Source organism: Haliotis asinina, chromosome 1, assembly GCF_037392515.1.
Source record: "Haliotis asinina isolate JCU_RB_2024 chromosome 1, JCU_Hal_asi_v2, whole genome shotgun sequence".
NCBI classification, from domain to species: Eukaryota; Metazoa; Mollusca; class Gastropoda; order Lepetellida; family Haliotidae; genus Haliotis; species Haliotis asinina.
The window spans coordinates 51,002,852-51,022,967 of NC_090280.1; the positions used below are offsets into that span (position 1 = coordinate 51,002,852).

At 43.2% G+C, this 20,116-nt stretch overlaps 1 protein-coding gene across 1 annotated transcript in view; it reads left to right on the forward strand.

Annotated features, from left to right (window-relative positions):
- Positions 1–19,557, forward strand: part of LOC137280071 (hillarin-like) — a 77,649-nt gene extending 58,092 nt beyond the window's left edge. The window contains exons 2-7 of the mRNA XM_067811858.1: positions 4,296–4,412; positions 4,744–5,127; positions 5,639–5,782; positions 6,592–6,674; positions 7,274–7,417; positions 16,411–19,557. Coding sequence (XP_067667959.1) covers positions 4,296–4,412; positions 4,744–5,127; positions 5,639–5,782; positions 6,592–6,674; positions 7,274–7,417; positions 16,411–17,812 — 2,274 coding nt within the window. The 3' untranslated portion in view covers positions 17,813–19,557. The remainder of the gene's footprint in view (positions 1–4,295; positions 4,413–4,743; positions 5,128–5,638; positions 5,783–6,591; positions 6,675–7,273; positions 7,418–16,410) is intronic.
- The last annotated feature ends 559 nt before the right edge of the window (positions 19,558–20,116 follow it).

Consider the following 20,116-nt stretch of genomic DNA (forward strand, 5'->3'; position numbering starts at 1 on the left):
TCGCTAGGTTTGAACTCTATTCACTCACGCATCATGTTAATCATCAAACGCCATCTAGTTCTTGACAATAGTTCAAGATCCTTGTTTGGATTGTGGGTTTCACTGCAAACGTCAAATAACTGAATGAGTTTGATTTTCGCTGCCTCAGCATTATTCCAGTAATTTTACGGCAAGGGATTACACTAGAAATGGGCTTCACATATTGTACCCATGTGGGGAATCGAACCAGGGCTTCTGCGTGACGAGTGAACGCTTTAGCCGCTAGGCTACCCCCACCGCACCACAAACGCCCTGCTCTCGTTGTGATACTGCTGGATTACCGTCCAAGACGACAATAACTCACGTTCTCTCTCATCAAAGCCCTGGGACAGTATAATCAGACAAAATACAAACTCCCAATCCACAGGCGTCCTGCAGTGTCAACAAATAGGGCGATGACTTGCGACAGCATAATCTAGCAATATTGATGTTTCCCCCACATCTCCATCATCAAACGCTGAAAGACTCATAAACCTCCCAAACAGATGATTGTTCCAGAAGCCCACTCGCCTAGCATGAGTGCCCTCTTCCAGTAACCCAGTATTGTTCAACAGACCGTCATGACGACTAAGTTAGCCAGATTGTCTTTGCTGGAGACGTTCCTCGGGGACTCAGATCACACAGCACGTACAACTAATATATCCTTGGTTACCAAGGGCGTTACATCCCTGTTCTGGTATGGCAAATTCTCATTCACACCACTACGTCGTTAGACAATGACGTCGCCGTATCTATCGGTCTTATCAGAAAGGCAGCACAGACTGCATCTTGCTTCTTATAATGGTTTGATTAGGTGTCTGTTTAGCTACTGACAAGGTGCAGTAAAGATCTCCATTTATACAGGTTATTGTGGTCCTAGTCCGTTGAGATACATGTCTGGACCCTTTCGCCCGACAGCAGCATTATAAACATGCCTCCATCTCTGAGATGTCATTTCTCCCTCAACATCTAGTGCTTAAAGCGTCCACCTTTCGCGCTGATGACCTGGGTTCGATTCCCCACTTGGGTACAATGAGTGAAACCCGTTTATGGTGTCCCCCGCCGTGGTATTGCTGGAATATCACTAAAAACGGCGTAAAACCAAACTCACTCACTATCTTTTATTAACAGGTTTATCTCTCCTGGCTGTGTTCACTAACGGTTAAACCGTTTTCCCCATTAAACAGCCTGATTGTTACACTTAGCCCATTATTGGCGCCCCAGCTGTTAAGTCATTGTCTAACACCACGTTAAAGCCACTTCTTCATTATTTCGAATGCTGTATATAAAGCAATCTCCTCCACTGAAATGACACGTGTTTAATGAATGAAGACAGTTGTCCATAAACTGCCATTAAACGACAGTGTATTTCCTGTAGGACATACGTTTATACAGTGCCAATGGTCTATTAACGCACCCGATACCGCTCTGCAGCACATGCACGTACCTCGAGTGTTTGCGACAACAGTAACGCAGGTGGCCACATCGTTGCCAACGACATTAACGCCAGCGGCGACCGGACATTGAAATGTCATTTGCACCATCAGCTGATTGAGGCCCAAGGTGTTGATGCGTGCCGTTAAGGGCTTCTTATCGGCGACTTACAAGTGGCGTGAGAGTATTGACCTCAAGTGTTTCATTGGTGCGTGGCATGTGTCAATGGAATGTGGAGATTTGTTTGACATGATTTGCACATGTCTCAGAATTACATGTCAATTTAAAATGGAAATGTATACATTTCAAGGCTATGGATATAGATGAAATTACACAACCTCTATCACTCACGCACGCACACATGGACGCGCGTACGCACGCACACACATACAAACACGTTCGTAACCTGCCTCTGCGGCACACGAAATGCCGATGTCACGTTGCCATTTTGCTCACTCTCTTACACAGATACACACACACCGCGGAACCAAACACTTCGAGAATTTCATGACTGCCTTTGGAATAAACCCTTCCGTATTGTTCCATAGCTATGTGATAATCTAGTATGTCTCACATCCCTTGGCCAATGGTCCCTGTCCCCCCAGCTACATGCATGATGCACAGCTCATGAATCAAGTCAAGAGTCAGGCTTTGGCTGTGATCCTCTTTTCTCACACGGGTTCCTCTTCAACGGAAATGAAGTTATTTGTTTCCGTCAAAATCTTAGACATTCAGAGACTCTTTTGAAAGGCATTTTATAAGTTGTATAGATGATAGTCAGCTTTATTGCGTTGGATGTGACGTCATCACTTGCTCGATAACTGTGTTAGTACTTGCAACGAAACGTCGTAACTGATGCAATGAAGAAGTTTACTATCAGTAGAACTTGGTTTTCCTTCATTCAGAGACGTATCCGTCCAATAGTCCTACTCAAAACTCTGTTTAGAAACACGTAGTATCGAGTTCGGAGGGAATGAATTTAATGCAATATCTTAGTGACAGGTTTATACATGCATCACTCCGACCTATCAGACAGAACCTTTAGGTCTCACTCGTAGGGATTTGATGGGAGACCCTTGTGTTGTCACCCGTAGAGAGTTAATGATAGACTCTTGTTCTGTGGAATCATAAAACTTTCATTTGAGCAAAATTCTTGGTAATAATTTACGCCTAACGTCCCATGAGAGCAGACCCCTGTAATTTAAAGGCACTCCCCTTTGATCAAAGATAGCCGTCGGTAATTAGTCCTTCGCGGAATAGTGTCATTGTTGTTACCAATAAGACTAACACGGGCGGCGATTAAACTGACAATAGCTGTGGAGTCCTCTGTAGGGAATACCGTAAGTGTTGGCGTAAACGCTTATCTTCATCAACTCAGGTCAACAGGCCAACACTGGTCCATATGTAAATTATCGACTGGTCAAGCGTGAAGTCTGAATTTAAATAAGACTTGTGAAACTTCGAAAGGACAGAGACATATCAACAAAACTCAAATGTAGATTAACCTCTGGAAAATAAACACTGTTCTCATGGAAACTTGAAGGTGGACAGGGCCCCGCTTCACAAAGGTCGTCAGTGTATGATGGCGGTAGTGCTAAACAGGTTTTTGGAAGCTGGGCCAGTTTGTAGCAGGTGGGAACATGGTCTGCGTATAGTGACACGTAAGGAGTGTGTCAAAACCATGTTGTACTTCCGAACAAAGTTCAAAGTACTTTCCAAAGAAAGTGTAGTTCCAAAAATGGCACACATGAAAGTATAAACTGGTTAATAAAACCAAACTATGGTTGCATTATCAAGGAGAATGTTACTTTTTTTAGATGGAGGTAAGGGTTTTTGAATGCATTACACTATACTTGCCATTCTTAAGGTTTCCTAACCATTTAAAGTTTGAACCACAGACATTAGATAAAGACATTTATTGACAACAGCCTTTGGCTTTGTTCTTGCATAACCCTGCTCTGCTGTTCCTGTTACTTGACGTGGCTGATTCTGTCACTCACTCTCGCAGAACTGATCCTGAAATCACGCACCAAAGATGGTGAATTGCTAAGATAACGATGAGATGGTGTTTAGGGAAATCAAGTAGTGTACTTCCAAATCTTCTTTAATTCCCGATTTGGATTTCATTCTCCCACAATCAGAACGTCGCTGCAGGTGTTTGTGCTTCCCAAGTGTGATCTGTATTGCCGGATCGCGTGAACGTTTCCGAGAGTGTGACCACCAACGACCATGAAGCTCCTCACAGCGACTTTACTCCCCACACGAGGGCACTTATCTCTTTCATGTAACTTTACCTGTACCTAGAGACTCGTGCACCGCCGCGATATGGAGCTTAATGCAACCGCGTATTACCCGATCGGATAAATATGCACAGATGGCGGATGAAGTTGTCTGGGACGCGATAAATATCTGTGTCAACCCATGTCGGCCATGGTTATAATGGTCATGAACAGAGCCAGTGATGGAGATTCAAGATCAGAATAGGTCTATGTCACACGTGTTGTCGTAATGTTGAAGACCCGTGCGGATCCAGGGAAGAATAGGTCTTCATGCTTACCACAAAAGGCGACTATGCTTATCGTAAGGGGCGACTAACGGGATCGGACTGAAGCGACCACTACCAACCCACTAACCCTGATAATACAACATTGTGCGAGTGTATAAATCTTCCTTTTAAACTTTAGGGTAATGTGCGCGTGTTTTTACCTTACCCTTGCAGACTGTTGTGTCAGCCTTATTGTTATTGTGTTACGGCAACACATCTGTGTTGTGTCATTGCGTTATAGTACAGTTTTCACGTCCACGTTGTCACACAAGTCTGACATGAATGCCTTGTGTTCCAGACTCGCGGCAGCGTCTACAACCCGGGATGGCAATACGATGCCAACGCACTCGAGTTCGCCCACTACAGGGAAATCTTCCTGAGGGGCAAACAAAAGACATCCACAGGAACCTACAGCGTGAGTAATATCTTGTAGATTCGTGATAGAGTTGGTAGTCATCAATCCATGCTGTTTGGATTACAATGTCAGCCTCGCTGTCGTGGTTGACAAATGTCTTCATACCCAATTGCATAAATCGATGCGCATGCTGTGTCGATCACTGGAGTGTCTGGTCCAGATATGATTATTTACAGGCCGCCGCCATACTGCTGACAAATTGCTGAGTGCGGCGTTTAAAAACACAAAATAAAGTAAAATAATACATTATCATTATATTGTATTTCACGGAAGTTTGGGGGATGTGTGTCGTTTTCGCCTTCTTTTGTATTTCCCCCAATGTATCTTTCAGGACTACGAAAAGTGTGGCGTGTTCGACGCCCAGCTGGAACTGGAGGGGGAACAGAAGAAGGAGGAGGACGAGCTGTACGCCACCCTCAAGATGGAGAGACAGAAGAAGATGCAGCGTTTGGATGAGGAGCTGAAGGTGGAGAAGGACAACTCTGTGAGGGATCTGGTGTCCACGCTGGAACGCTTCTCCCCTCAGAAGGGGAAGAGCGGACTTGCCAAGGAGACCGAGAGGTTGGAGGAGCACTACAAGCTGAAGAGGGAGGAGAAGATGAGGAGGCTGATTGAGAAGATGTCTGTGGAGGAGAGGCAGCACGTAGCCCGGCTGATCCAGAAACACAGTCAGGAGATGCTGTTGATGATTGCCGAGAGACTGTCCACTGTTGATGTAAGTTGGTGTCCCGGATAGGAGGACCTTTTGTGCGCTGTGGCGATATGATCACTCCATCTAAACGTGGCAATGATCATAGACTCGTACGTAGTCTTAAAGAGGGTACAGCTCTAAGGTTCATGCAGGTGGGTGCAGGTACATTAACCTCCTTGCTCCACGATGCATCTTAACGTCGGGATTATCTTGAATAAAATGATAGCTAGATGTATTTAATCTTCCATTATAGGCGTTATGTTGAAGTAATATTCAGTGGCATAAAACCTGCTGTAGAGCCGACTTAGAAGAACCAGATGACATCCTGTTTCGTAGTGTGAATAAAACGTTAATATCTACAAAGCAGCAAACATTAAATAGCTGTAGGAAGAAGTCTGACCTGATATTGTCAAGTCTATCCTCCTTTTTTCCAAGTCAATTCTCATATTGTCAAGTCTATCCTTATCTTGTCAAGTCCACCCAGAACATGTCACATCTATCCAGAGACTGGAGTTTACCTCTTGTCTTGTTCCAGGACCGGAGCTCCCCTGACTCCGAGGACCGGTCACCAACCATCGACCTGTCCCGGCCCCCTCCCGTCTCACCCCCAGAGTTCAAGAAGGCTCAACTCTTCAAGAGTCCCACCATCTTCGAGAAGTTGGATAACCATGTTCTAGATGTAGGTGTTACTGACTGACTCACCAGTCAGACTCACTTGGCAGACTCACTTGACAGACTCACCGGTCTCACCTGATAATCTCACCTGGTGGACTCCCCAGACAGACTAACCTGACACTCACCAGATGGACTCATCAAACACTCACCTGACGGACCCACCTGACGGACTCACAAGACGATCTCACCTGACGAACTCACAAGACGGACTCAACTGGATTCACCTGACGGATTAACAAAGACGGACTCCCCAGACGGTCACATTAGTCGTAGTTCTGAAATAACAGGGAGAAAAGGAAAGAAGGTGTCCAGATTATCTACGGCACTGCAGAAGGTTGCCTTCGTTGGGTATCCCAGAAAATACGAAGCCATTATGAATATATTTCTTGGTTTATCAGCACCCTACCGTGCCAGTGGGTTTCACCACAATGACAACGTCTAAGAAGGATCTTCATTCAATATTCCCCATTAAGCATACACTACGTCACATCTCTGAAATATTCTTCAAAGCTAATGTAGCGAAACGAACCATTCTCTGGGGCAATGTCGTAATGAAGACGGTGAAGGGTGTCCTATGAATATTTCGAGAAGGCCTTCTAGTTGATTTCTAAACACTTCGTGTCAAAAGTGAAATTGTGAAATTATGAGGGTACTGAAAGACGGTTTTCTTTGTAAATGAATTACATATTAATAGATGGACCAGTATCTGCAAGATTCAAGAATCACGGCTTTCGCAGCACGTCTTTATTTCCTCCTATATTTATGAATAATCATAAGTTTCCGATCTCTTTACACGCCGTTGTGTTTTCCCAGGTAGCGAAGGAAGGCTACACAACGTTCACCAACCTTGTGAAGGACTTGATCGTGGAGTGCGGGACGGACCTGGAGAAGGCCAGGTGGGTAGTAGAGAACCGGAAGTAAGGCAATGGTGGACCCAGAAACACATCCGAGGCCGCCATTTTATCACACAGATTCACTTATCTGTACGTTCCGTGGGCAAGTTATGTACATATCAGACCTTACGTACAGAATTGGTGATTGTAAACTAATTGGGGGCACCGTTTACAAACGTGTTTGGTTTGTCTGTGTTCTTAGCTTCTGTCTTTTGTGACTACTTCTTTCAGTATAGTCGTGATGCGATACTCATGTCCCTACTGATGCTGTCCTTTCCCTGTAATACTTCCCACTATCTTCGTGCTATAGGTAAAGTGAAGTAACCTAGTGGTTTAAACCTTCACTCGTCACGCGGAAGACCCGGGTTCTATCCCGACATAAGTACAATATGTGAAGCCCATTCCTAGTGACCCCTGTCGTGATATTGCTGAAATATGACTAAAAGCGGCATACTCACTCACTCAACTTTTAATGTTATAATAAGCATAAAAATGTAAAGCACGCCCCAAATCTGCACAGACCAGACAGATATTGATACAACTGCCAACTACCTACATGAATACCGTACACGTACTAAATGTATCCATCTTTGACTTTTCAGGGCTATTTTCCGGTGGGTGACGTGGACAGATCTTAACACCTTGGACATGGAGGAAAGCGTTAAGCCGGACTCCCCATTGTCTCTTCTGCGGGGAATCAAGTACGGCACGGAGACTTATCACGACCTCTTCAAGCGGCTCTGCAGGTATGCACATAAGAAGGTTCAGTTAGTGAGAAGTAATAATACGGGATAAATCGAACTCAAACCAACAACCACTGTCCCTTATGTAACGAGCACTATCACATGCCAAACACTATCACTGATACGCCTGTAGATTAATTTGCTTTATTATAGCTAAATAATCGTGTTATCCAACTTCATGAAAGGTAAATATTAAAGGAAGCATTGCAGATTTAATGATACTTGAGGGATTCTGTGATCGTTTAGGTTTGAAGGAATCGTTTGGATGCGATGATTTTGTTTGGACTGAATGTGTTTCTTGGTTTGCCAGCACCAGTTTATGACAACCCTGTAACATGTATGACAAGACCTGTCCGACAACCCTGTAACATGTTTGACAAGACCTTACGACAACCTGGTACTTGTATGACAAGACCTGTACGACAATCCTGGACCTGTATGACAAACTTTATAACATAGATACTTCACTCAGATACAAACATCGGTAAGAGTTCCCCCCGTATCCACCCTAAATTTTAAGAATGAAACATTTCTTCGAGTGGCATTTTTAGAAGTCTTGCAGTATATTAAAATACAATAAAAGGAACGTGCTAAAACTCATTGTTATCAGATGAGGAATATATATTCGGGTGATATGATGTGACTGTAATAAAATTTACCGGGAGTACGGGCGGAAGTGTTTCCCAAACATCCACTTTATTGTTACACTCTTGGTGCACCGGAGATCGAGCCACCCACTTCCGGGCACACACTGCAGCCACTTGAACATGTAGGTTGGCATCCTATGCGGGCCGTATTAACAACAAAGTCCAAAGCTTGGAGAGTACATTCTGGTAGGTGATGATTTATTCATTCGAATACATTAGCTCTATAGCGCTCCTACAGAGACACGGAAGGACTGAATAGGTTTAGGGGCCTGGTGAAGATACACTGGAAATGCACTCGAATTTGAGGCTACATGGAACGCTGTGTGTATTAATTACCCAGCCACCCTGGACTTTGTCGTACGGGGGTGGCTAAATTTATTTTTAAGATGAACCTTTACAGCGAAGGTCTACTCGGCAAATGTTGATCTTGCTTTTTGCTTTTGTTTTCGCTGCTAAGACCTGGTCACGTATCACACGTGCAAATCATGCGCTTTGGTTGAATCGCCTACTGTAAACTGACTGACCGCATGCAAGCGCACGCCACAAACAGTTCTATTGAAATTTCTTGAATTACTTGTAACTTTGAAGTTTTCGTTGTCTTTCTGCTAATGTGAAGTCACACGATTCGTTCCCGCCAATGTTATGCACGTGCGACACTACCTCATTCAAACAATATTTGTCGTCCTGGCTGAAGCCACCCTGGGAGAACTGATTTCTTACCAATCAGGGCGCGAGTCCCTTTAATGCCAATTTATGAGCATTTTTTTCTGTTTATACGGACTTAATAATCTAACCTAGCTCATGGCAAACATCCCACAGAATAGAGTTAAACCTGGCGTAGTTCCCTCTTTATCAGATCTCCGATTCTTAATTCGTTTTTGGTCGGTCATCGATCACAGTTTTTGAGTGTTCCTACATCTCGCCGCAGCAGTAACTTCCATTTTGTATTGGGGATCACGAAATTGAGGAGCGATCTGAGACTATGGTAATGCGTCAGTTCTACAGCACAGAGCTGTCACATCTGAACTCTCTGATCAAATGGACAATATACAAAATGGAATTGAAATCTACAGAGTGAAGAGTGAAAGATAATTGGAACAGCTCATCAATGTGTTGAGACAGACGAGTGGATTGGTTTCCAGAATTACGATTTTAGAATAACTCACTAGAAGATAAAACGAAATCGGCCCAGATCTCATCGAAAGAAAGCAAAATACGTTTGTTCCTGAATTCATGTTTTACATTAACATCTATGTCAAACAGCATGTTCCGAGAGTATTGGCTGTGCAAAAATGCAATTAGTTTCAACGAAGATGAAGCAAAAATCGTCCAAAACTTTATTTGTGATAAAATATACATGCTTTAGATCGCCATTTTATTGCAGTCCATGTGGACTTCTTCATGGGGCCTAGCAGACGTTTCGAGACAATATGGAACTCCAGTTTCCCTAAGTAAAATCAGGAAAATACGAAAACATACTATCTCTTCTGTTTTTCTTTTTTTTCAATTAGGCACATAGTAAAGCATCGATTTTCTGCTATAGAAGTCCTCAGTATTTAGGTATGATGCCAGGTGTTGGTCCTTCAGACCAAATTACTTTACGAATACAGACACCATACACTGAAAATGCATTAACAAACCCCTGAACTTATATATATCGAATATCCCACTTGAAAGTTCAAATGGAAAACGAATCGACCATGAACCAAACCAAAGAGAAACAGAATACGAGCGAGGTTTGATATTCTACCTATTTTAATTAGTCACAGAGAAGTCGAGTATCCACGTCGGTATGTTCTTTTTTCAAAGATAATTGGAATCTGCAGCTAGTGGATTTAAATCTGAACCCGATACGCCAAAGTCTAAGCTGGATGTAAGTGAACGGCTCCAGAGGGGCGAGCTTGACGCTTGTCAGTCTCAGCAGCCTGGGATGAGACGCGATGGACATCGTTCCCGGCCTCCAGCAATAAAATTAGCATCATTGACACTGGACATGGAATGGGAAGATCAAATCTGGCTCAAGTCGATTCACTACATCTGTTCGGGCAGACGGTTGATCCATGTGGATCGCGAGCTCAGCACGAGTGTTCAATAACACAAATACTTCTCTATTGAAATACCACCAAACCCCAAATCTGTCATCAACACCAGCCGCAGATGGCTTCAGCGTTTCGGAATTGTATTGAATTCCGTGGATTGTCTCCGTGTAACTTTTGTATCATGTCCCTCTTGTCTCTAACTGGCTGAAATGTGAATGCACGTGCATCAGGTGGTTGCTGATTGGTCAGAGTGGTAATGCGTGTGCAACAAGTGCCATGGATTCTTGTAGAGAGGATCTCGCATGGTTTGATCTGGATCGTGTTTGAGGACAAATATATTGGTTCAATACTTCATTAAATCGTGCTTCTTTTAATGTGCAAGGTTGCCTTAAGTCACTATTTGGGAATCTGTGTAAATCAAATGTTTCAGTTCAAATGACGCATTCGCAGAAAGATGAGACGAGGTTGTATCTGATTAATTTCCTTCAAGACATCGATTCTTTCAAATGTTGAACACAGTTCTAGTTACTGAGCTCTTTCAAATGTTGAACACAGTTCAAGTTATTGGGCCCAAACTGTGCTCGGAATGGCGGAGACGTTCAAGTTATGAAAGGATTAGGATTTCTTGCAGTCCGCACTCGGCTCTACACATAAATTGTATTATAAAATCTGCAGATAAAATGGGTCGTTAATAGACCACGTTATACATACATGCATTCGGCTGCAGTAGAAAGCTTCCTTATTCCGCTCGTGGGCGAACATTCAGCTCTTGAACATAGCTCCGATAGCTCATGACGATCATATAATTATCTCCCTTTGCGTGTCAAGCGCTCCTTTGCGATTGCGTGCAGTGAAGCAGGGTTCACCTTGAAATACGTCCTTGACCTTAAATCGGTTTAATGATATATAAACTGGGCCTAGGAAACCAGGGTAGTGTTAGTTCTACGTCCAATAATAATTACGGATAGACGACGTCAGTCAATAGTTTGACGTCTTTTTAAGACACTGAAATTATTGTCGATGGATTAACGATAAGCACCGGAACTTTCGGTAAAAGGATCACGTAATACTATTAACATCTGATTCTGAACAACTGAACCCAGATGAAAATGTGTCTGGAGTCAGTTTTGTGGGATATGTCAAAATACTGAATTCCTGTTAGTTGAACGTACCAGCGCAGAACGCCCAAATGTACATTCAAGAGTTGTTTCCAGATATTGAATTCCTATTCATCGGATTCTACAGATCTTGAAAAAGTCAAACCTTATTGAAAATATTAACACTTTCATTCAGTGAATGTATCCAGGGCGTATTAAATATCAGTATTTCGCTTTTGTTATAAATTGCCATCGGGTTGACGTCAAGGCTGATTACAGCCGCCATGGCGGCTGATCTATCAACGTCGTACCCTGGTGTGGAGTTGCAGCTAATATCGTGTGCCATGTCATCCCCATGCTGTCGCTATGATAGATCTCAACTCCTTCTTGTTCTCCGCGTCCCTGGGGCATCACCAACATGCATCATTGTCATTTCATTATCTTCAAAAGGCTGCAGTGAAGTCAAGTAAATAACGCTTGAACGTCAGAACTGCATTATCGCCCAAAACTGTCTGTTATTCTGTCTTCAAAACGAATCGCATGTTAACTGATATCTTCCGTGGTGAAATGATATGACTGGGTATGGCATGTTAGCAGAGTTACCGATTATATCACTAACGGATACACGGAGTATGGATATTTCTCTCGGTGAGTGAGTGACTTCTGTTTTACGCCACGTTTAGTAATATTTAAGCAAAATCCCAGTTTCACACATCGTACCCATATGGGGAATCGAACCTGGTTCACATGCGAATGCTTTAACCATTATGGTACCCCACCATCCCTTATTTGACAGGTGGCAACCTTGATATCAACATGTCCTCGAAGAATATCAGACTTTATTCGTCACGTTTTGGGGTTGCGTGATCTCACAACTGATAATACTAATAATATTAGTCATAACTATCAGAATCATGGTAACATTATGACTATATAGCTCCCATAGATCTCTGCGCAGTTTACCTCCGTAGTACTAGAAAATTATATTAAAAAAGAAATCTTTCAAACTGAGGAAATGTCCTGTTGATAGTAGCAGTAAAAAAACCTCAGAAAGGCTAATGTTTTTTTGTGAACTGATGTCGTTAATCTTTTTCAGCTATCTGCAGGTTTTTTAGTGATAGTCTGCAATACACAGCTGCAGTTTAACATGGCAAGCCCAAGCATGGCAAGCCCAAGCAAGCTCACTCACTATATACCGTGCACGTGAAGATAAGGGTTAGAACCCATATGCTTGTAAGAGGAGAACGGGATCGAGTGGTCAGGATCGCTGACTGGGTTGACACATGTCATCGTATCTCAGTTGTGTAGATCGATGCTCATGATGTTGATCACGGGATTGTCGGGTCCATTATTTACAGACCGCCGCCTTATAGCTAAGATATTGCTGAGTGCGGCGTAAAACTAAATTAACTCACTCTTTTATTTACAGACCGCTGCCATATATTATGAATATTGCTGGGTGTGACGTTAAACGTCAAGCAATCACACAGTCTCCGAGCCTACCAGTGTTGTTTTGTTCAGAGTAAATGGTAGAGTAACAAGTAACCTGCCATGTTGTGTTTGCCGAAATCGACCATCGAGCTGTGACAGACACTCAAACTACTCTATCGGTTAATGTTTGAATTAGCGAGACCAATGTTTCATGACATTCAAACAACTGTTAGTTCTTTTTTCCCCATTTTTCCCTGCTCTTCTGTTTATTTCCGGACATTGCCGGGGATTTCCGGAGACAGGGTCACTGATATTTCGGAACACATCAGCCGAGACACAAGCGACCACGGCTCGGTGTTCTTGCTTGATGGTCAGTATCGATTTCCCATGATTCCCGTCGACATGTGATGGGTAGCTAGCCGCTGTAAAGATCTAAATTCTATTTGTGATAAACATTGAGGTAAGCTGGGGATCGACAGGACTTTGATTTCCTATGTTTCTGATTATACACCTATATCGTCACGATTTACCGTAGACCGTTTTGAATGTCGTAAACATTTTTTCTCTTTAATTTGAGATTGGGATTTCGTTGTTGGCATTTAATGGCTCACGAACTCGAATTTTTCGTGAACTCGGTTAAATATGGATAAAAACAAGCTTGTCCTGCGACTTGCAAAATGAAAACAAATTATCACATCTATTACAAAAAGCAAGAGAACTAAGACCGACGTAACGCTCTCAATGGTTTGGGTCTGGGGTTTTCTTCTTAATTTGGAATTCTTTGTAGGATGTTATCCGAAGGAAGAGTAGATTGACATGAAGGAAATGTTGGTAGTTTTCATCAATGCAAAAAACAAAAAACAAAAAAAAAACCGAACCGGCTGGCAGTGAGAACATAATTTTAACTGCAAAACCGTTCTAGTGTTCTACAAAGCGTTTCTAGTGTTACGAGCTGTCTTAACTATGTATTTTGTTATGGGCTTAGGATGGCGCAGAGCTACGAACCCTATGTGGATTGGGCCTCTGGTGGTTCTGTAGCGTGTGCAGTAAACATAGCCCTCCATTTGCCATCTGCCTTTATCCTCGGAGTAAATCTTCCGGAACAACACGTCTTCTACAACCAACCAGCGACCAAAAATCCTTTGAACCAATTCTCGATCCGGGAACCGTTTACCATGGACTGAATACTTTCTTTTTAATAGCCGAGTTTAAGTGATATATATTCCTTGGTAATCATGCAAATAGTTAGTTTAATGGGCGTGAAGGAAGTTTGCTCTGATATCTTCTTGAATCGGAAATTACATGGCTGCCTATTTGCCTTTTAAGAGGTAGCGTTGATTTTTTCACGTTTCATTAAGCGGAGACAGTTTATTTGATGTACATTGTGTGTCTCGGTTTTCAACTACTTCAACACGTATCTGTAGTCTCCTCATCGTTCCGCCCTCTAGTCCACATAATTTGACTAATGACTGCCCAACTGTCATTTAATCTGCTGGGCTAATTATAAAGGTTATCATATCCCTTGTTACGTCTCATTACTGCGCATTAATCTCACGTGGGCTTCTTTTATACCCCTCATCCGCGTTATAGCGGGTGCGTGGCACCCCAATGTGTTCCCACAAGTCTCACAAAAACCGACCTAAGACAGGATGTATGATTATGGCAGTAATGAGCTTAGCGTGTTAATTATCCTCTCACGACAGGTGCCTGTTACGTTACGTTCAAGCTAATAGCTGTATTGGGTCAGTTTTGCATTTATATTGTATACTACCCATAACAAATTTAGACTCACTTAAAGCACTCACTTATTGTTATGCATATATATGTGTGGTTACATCGGAGATGAATTTCTCTCCTGAGGGGGACCAGATGATCCGCACAAGCATCATGCATCAAATTGCAGAAAGCATGTGCATATATCATGAATGTGAACAGCTGCGTATAGGAGTAAATTCTCACTGATTTTCATCATTTATCGAACTAATGCCAGTGATATTTTCAATGTTACGAATTTGTTTTACAGTGCATCAGTAATGTGTGAACAGTACGTTTAAACAGTACGGAATATTTTGCAAAATTTAGTTTAGAACAACTTACTGAAGTAAGGTAGTAAGTAGCCAGTGGCGTAACTACAGCGTAGCCCAAAAAGCACATGCTTACACTTAAAAAACTGCAAAAAACGTTCTAATTCAAAATGATAAATTTAATCATTTAAGTTGTTTTCGTGTTGTTTCTGGTATTGTGCAATGACTCCAGAACGCAACATGCTTCGCAGATCATATATATAACATGTCTTGTCTACACTTTGCAATACATTATGCCTAGAAACATTCTGATACTTCGACGGACTGCTGAGAATCAAAAACCGTGTGCTTTCTGGGCACCGTTGATCTATTCTTGGAAACTGTTTGCCCCTTCTGGATTGTATGGATTGTACTGTAAGAAATCTGCAAAACGTTCATCTACAACTGACTGTTACTTCGCTAATCAACCCAAATTGACACACCCGTTTTACTTGACAATAGTACCCAGTGTTCAAAAGCACATTCTGATACAAGAACGTCAAAGCCATGGACCATATTTTCTCTTATACTCAAGTGCTTGCCCCGAAAAGGCGACTATACCTGTCGTAAGATTCGACAGAGGGGATCGGGTGGTCAGGCTCGCTGACGTGGTTGACACATGTTATCGGTTCCCAATTGCGCAAGTAGATGATCATGCTGTTGATCACTGGGTTGTGTGGTCCAGACTCGATTATTTACAGACCGCCGCCATATAGCTGGAATTTGCTGAGTGCGGCGTAAAACTAAACTCATTCCAATATGGAGTGGGCAAATGTAGTACCTAGCTGATTCACTTCCGACCCGACTGCTCTCATCTCTCCTCCAGTACTTATCCTTGTTCTAGCTATTCGTCACTTATCTTTGAAAATCAGATACTCCGGGAACCTATCATGATTTGTAGTTGTCAGTACATACTCGTGCCGCAAGATAATGATCTAAATATGAACGTTAGTAATTCATGTCGCTGTGATCTTGCTGAATTATTGCTAAAAACCATGCTCGTTCCCACTGGCAGGCCGTGTCACTAACATATAATGACCTGTGCCAAAACTCAGTAAAATACACGTATTATTGCAATTAGGCGCGAATTCTCAACAGAGTTTCTGAAGGTGATTTACCAGTGCGAAAATGGATAATTAACTCTATCATACCCAGGCTGGCCATCAGGAAGTACAATTAACATACGTCATACTTTCCAATCTACTTGTCATTTTGCTTCCAAGACAACGATAGACCATGCTACAAAATCTAAACGTGACCATACATCATCCGGAATAGTAGTCCAGTCAGTGACGTGCACCACTGTATCTAGGAGGCGGTGAGGTAGGCTAGTGGTTACATCGTTCGCTCGTCTCACCGAAGACCCGGATTCGATTCCCTACATGGGTACAATGTGGGAAGCCCATTTCTGGTCACCCCCGCCGTGATATTGCTGGAATGTCACTAATGCGGCGTAAAACCATTATCACTCACTCACTCACTGACTTATTTTATCTAGGTTTTAGAATGACTATATGGCACAGGTACGAGGGTCTATATATTGTATCCAAACTGGACATGGTAAAATCAGTAAAAACACACTCTGTAATTAACGCCGAGGACTCACTCACTCTGTAATCAACGCCGGATCTCTATGTTTCAGCTACGCCGGGCTGCACTGTGAGGTGATCAAATGTCCCTCACTTACTCTGTAACTAACGTCGGATATCTATGTTTCAGCTACGCCGGACTGCATTGTGAGGTAATTCAGGGCTACTCGAAGGGCGCCGGGTATCGGCCGGGGATGAAGATAGAAGGTGACCGTTTCCGCAACACGTGGACGGCCGTCTTCATCAACGGCTCCTGGTGCTTTGTCAACTGTAACTGGGGAGCCCGTCACGTCAAGGGCGTAGGTCAAGGTCAGACAAAAGGTCAAGGTCCCCAGAAACCTCAAGTCAGAATCCGGGACAAGAAGGACGACCTGAGTCTGTTTTCATACAAGTGTGACGAGTTTTATTTCGTGACTGACCCCGAGGATCACATATACCAACACTTCCCCGATGACCCTGAGTGGCAGCTGTTAGAGTGTCCGATCACTCTGTCCGAATTCATCAATCTTCCTGTTGTGAAATCACCATTCTTCAACTACGGACTGAAGTTTACTATGCACTACGACTGCAAGCAACAGACTGAACATGGCGTAGCTTTAATTCAGCTCAAGATTCCGAGTTTAGTTGGGTTCGGATACACCCTCGATCCAAAGGACAGACGGATCGACCCTTCCGCTCTGGAGGGACGAGTCATGCTCCGGATCATTGGTCACAAGGCTATATTCACAGTGGCACCCCCTAAAAGCGGACGTTACTACTTCACTATATACGCCAAAGACGACTGGGTATCGGACTCGTTACAAAGCGCATGCGCATTCCAGATCAAATGTAGAGAACGGAAGGAGAGCATCCGGAGCCCTTACCCAAAAGTGTCATTTTTTGGTCCCACCCCTAGCATGAGTAGCTATGGCTTGTCCCCCCAGACTCACATTGACCCTGTGGTTACGTGTTCCCACGAGGATCTTGCGTTTCAGTTCCATCTTCACCAAGACGTGCGCCTATCCCACTCCCTTCATTACCATGGCAACGAGGCTGACAAAAGCAACGAAGACCTACAACGATACGTGTTCATCAAAAAGCGTGATGACGACTCCATCTCTTATCTCGTGCGCTGCCCAATGGTTGGCAAATACGTCTTTGCCGTCTTTGGTGCCAAAATGGGTTCCCCCGACTCTGAGAATAACGTTCCTTATGAGTGCTTGTTCCGATACCTCGTGGAATGTCGGCAGGGAGCCAAGGACAAACGACCATTCCCCAGGGCATGTCACAGATGGCATAACTGTACATTACTGGAACCCTTTGTTGGTGACCTTGAAATTGAGAAACGTGTGACCTTCAGAGTGCGTGCGCCGCAAGCCTCGGATGTGGCGCTCCTGACAGGAGACGCTTGGTTTCATTTTAAATTGTTGGCTGACGCCATCTGGGAAGGCACTGTGGTGACGGGCAAACAACGATGCATCGCCAAGCTGTATGCAAAACTGAACAGAGAAAAGGCCAGATTCTCCCCACTGGTGGAATTCCAGATCAAGTAATATATGTGAGGACGTGGGACGCACTTGGGATGCACATGGGATGCATGTGGGTGTGTTCCCTTCTCAGGATGACATGAACCAGAGATTCTTGTGGTTGTGATCGTGTAAGGGTGAAATGTCAATCAAATGATGCAGTGACTGCAAGTTTTATAAGGGCGATTGGTGTGATGGCAATGTTAGCTTAACTTCAAAGTATGTCGATGTTTGTACTCTCTAAACACGTGGGTGATAGCATTTATATAATTATGAATTATTCGCATTTACATATTAAAGTCAAAGGTCAGGATGTTGATCCGTAGGGTGATATTGTTTGTCACGTGACCACAGTTTAGATGTTGATACTTGAATTGCAGTGAATGTATGTGTGTAAATACTGAGCTTAGATACAAATGTTTGCAGGAACAGTAACGTCGATAACACTCCAACTTTCCTGAACACCATGGCCGGACAAAAACTACCATACCATGACTGATATCCCAGACGTTGACCTTGACCTCCTAATTCAAAATCCCCAGAGGCATAAATCTAATCACTGTTACAAATATTTCCGTAATTACATGTAATCGTTAGAAAGATGATGCGAGGAAAACCCATGCTTCAGGCCTGTGATCCTTGTCCGGAGAATCCTGGCTTCTTACTCATCATATGTGGATCCTATTAATGCTAAGGGAGGCAACCCCTCGCGGAAAACCTTGACGTCTTAGAATGATACGTGGCCAACAAAAGGTATCCTTAACAAACATTGAGGGTCACATGTGAAGACAGACACCTGCAGCAACAGTTCTATATGTAGATAAGAGATGTAGAGTGTAGAGAGAGACATACAACAGATAGTTGTTTCATTCTTCCAAATAACATGTCTTTCAGGAGACAAGGCCGTATTGTTCGGTCTGTATCGTACATATTCCTATCGTTTCTGGTGAGATATTTAGTCAATGAGACAATCATAGTGTGTTTTTCTAATGTATGGTACAAAATGCGCCTCTCTATCTCTTCCTGCAGTTATGCATGTGTCATTGCCTCAGTCAAGGACTAGGAAGCTGGCCTGCCTGATGACGTGTCAAACCCACCATTGACTGTATCGTAACAGCGTCTGTTTGGTCAGTGACACGTACCTGAAGTTAGAAACTGAACTGTATTTAAAATGTCCGTTAGGGTTGCATGGTACAGAAATATATAAATGAAATTAATAACATCTTTACTTAGTTTCGTCCTATATAAACAACTATGTGTGGATTGTAGATTTGTTTTAGCTCGTAATAATCGTATTTTCCGAGAAATGCCGGAAGTCGGTTACGGAAAGGAACGGATGATGGCGAGTGAATCGTTCCATATGCAGTCGCCATTCCGTGACCCTAACAGAGACGATCTGGCTTGTCCCAGACACGAGTAACTATAAATGATTCTGTATAGTGTTCAGATATGATTGGTCACTTTTCCATGTCAGGTTGGTGTGACATTTATGGAGCTGTGACACTCGAGTTATAGATCATGAGTTTAGACAGCGCTCCGATAATACATTCAATGAAGACATTCCAGTGTCGACGCATGTAAACGACTGTAGAGATGTGAGGTATGCCAATCGTCGATATGCTTCCAAGTGAGATGGCGTGTTCTAGCTGTAAGAATGCCATATAATTGACAGTTAATGCATGTAATAGTTGTAAATACCATACCGATGTTATTTAATACCATGAATGTAAATAGGAAGCTATTAAAACCGAAATAAACATTGTTACAACATCGATGTTTTTTTGTAAGAACTGTCTGCTGTGAACACTGATTTGAATTTCTCTCACGCCGCTACCTCCAACATTCATGCATCACCTGGAACTGTATTTGCATTGTATAAATAGAAGAAGAAGCAAACCCGGACGTCAGCATGGCTAGATATCGCTTATCCACTCGACCAACTATGGATGACATGTATTCTTACTATTCATAGGTTGACCGCTTCACCGCATGTAGCAATATTCCAGCAACGTCACGACAGGTGACACCTGAAACAAGTTTCACATACTGTACCCATGTGGGGAATCGAACACGAGTCTTCGGCGTGGCGAGCCAACGCTTTAACCACTAAGCTACTCCACCGCCCCAATACTATTTGGAAGTGGCGTCTCCTAGAATATTAACGAGCAACGGATAACAGGATTTATTCATGAGTATGACTAGACCACTTAACTCTTTGACAGTTGAATGGGGTTTTAGGCGACTGCATGCAGTGGGGCATTGGTAGTTTGGCGTAATGGATGGGAGATGCTTTCACTGCATAACCAGTCTGGACTTACAAAACAAGCTAGT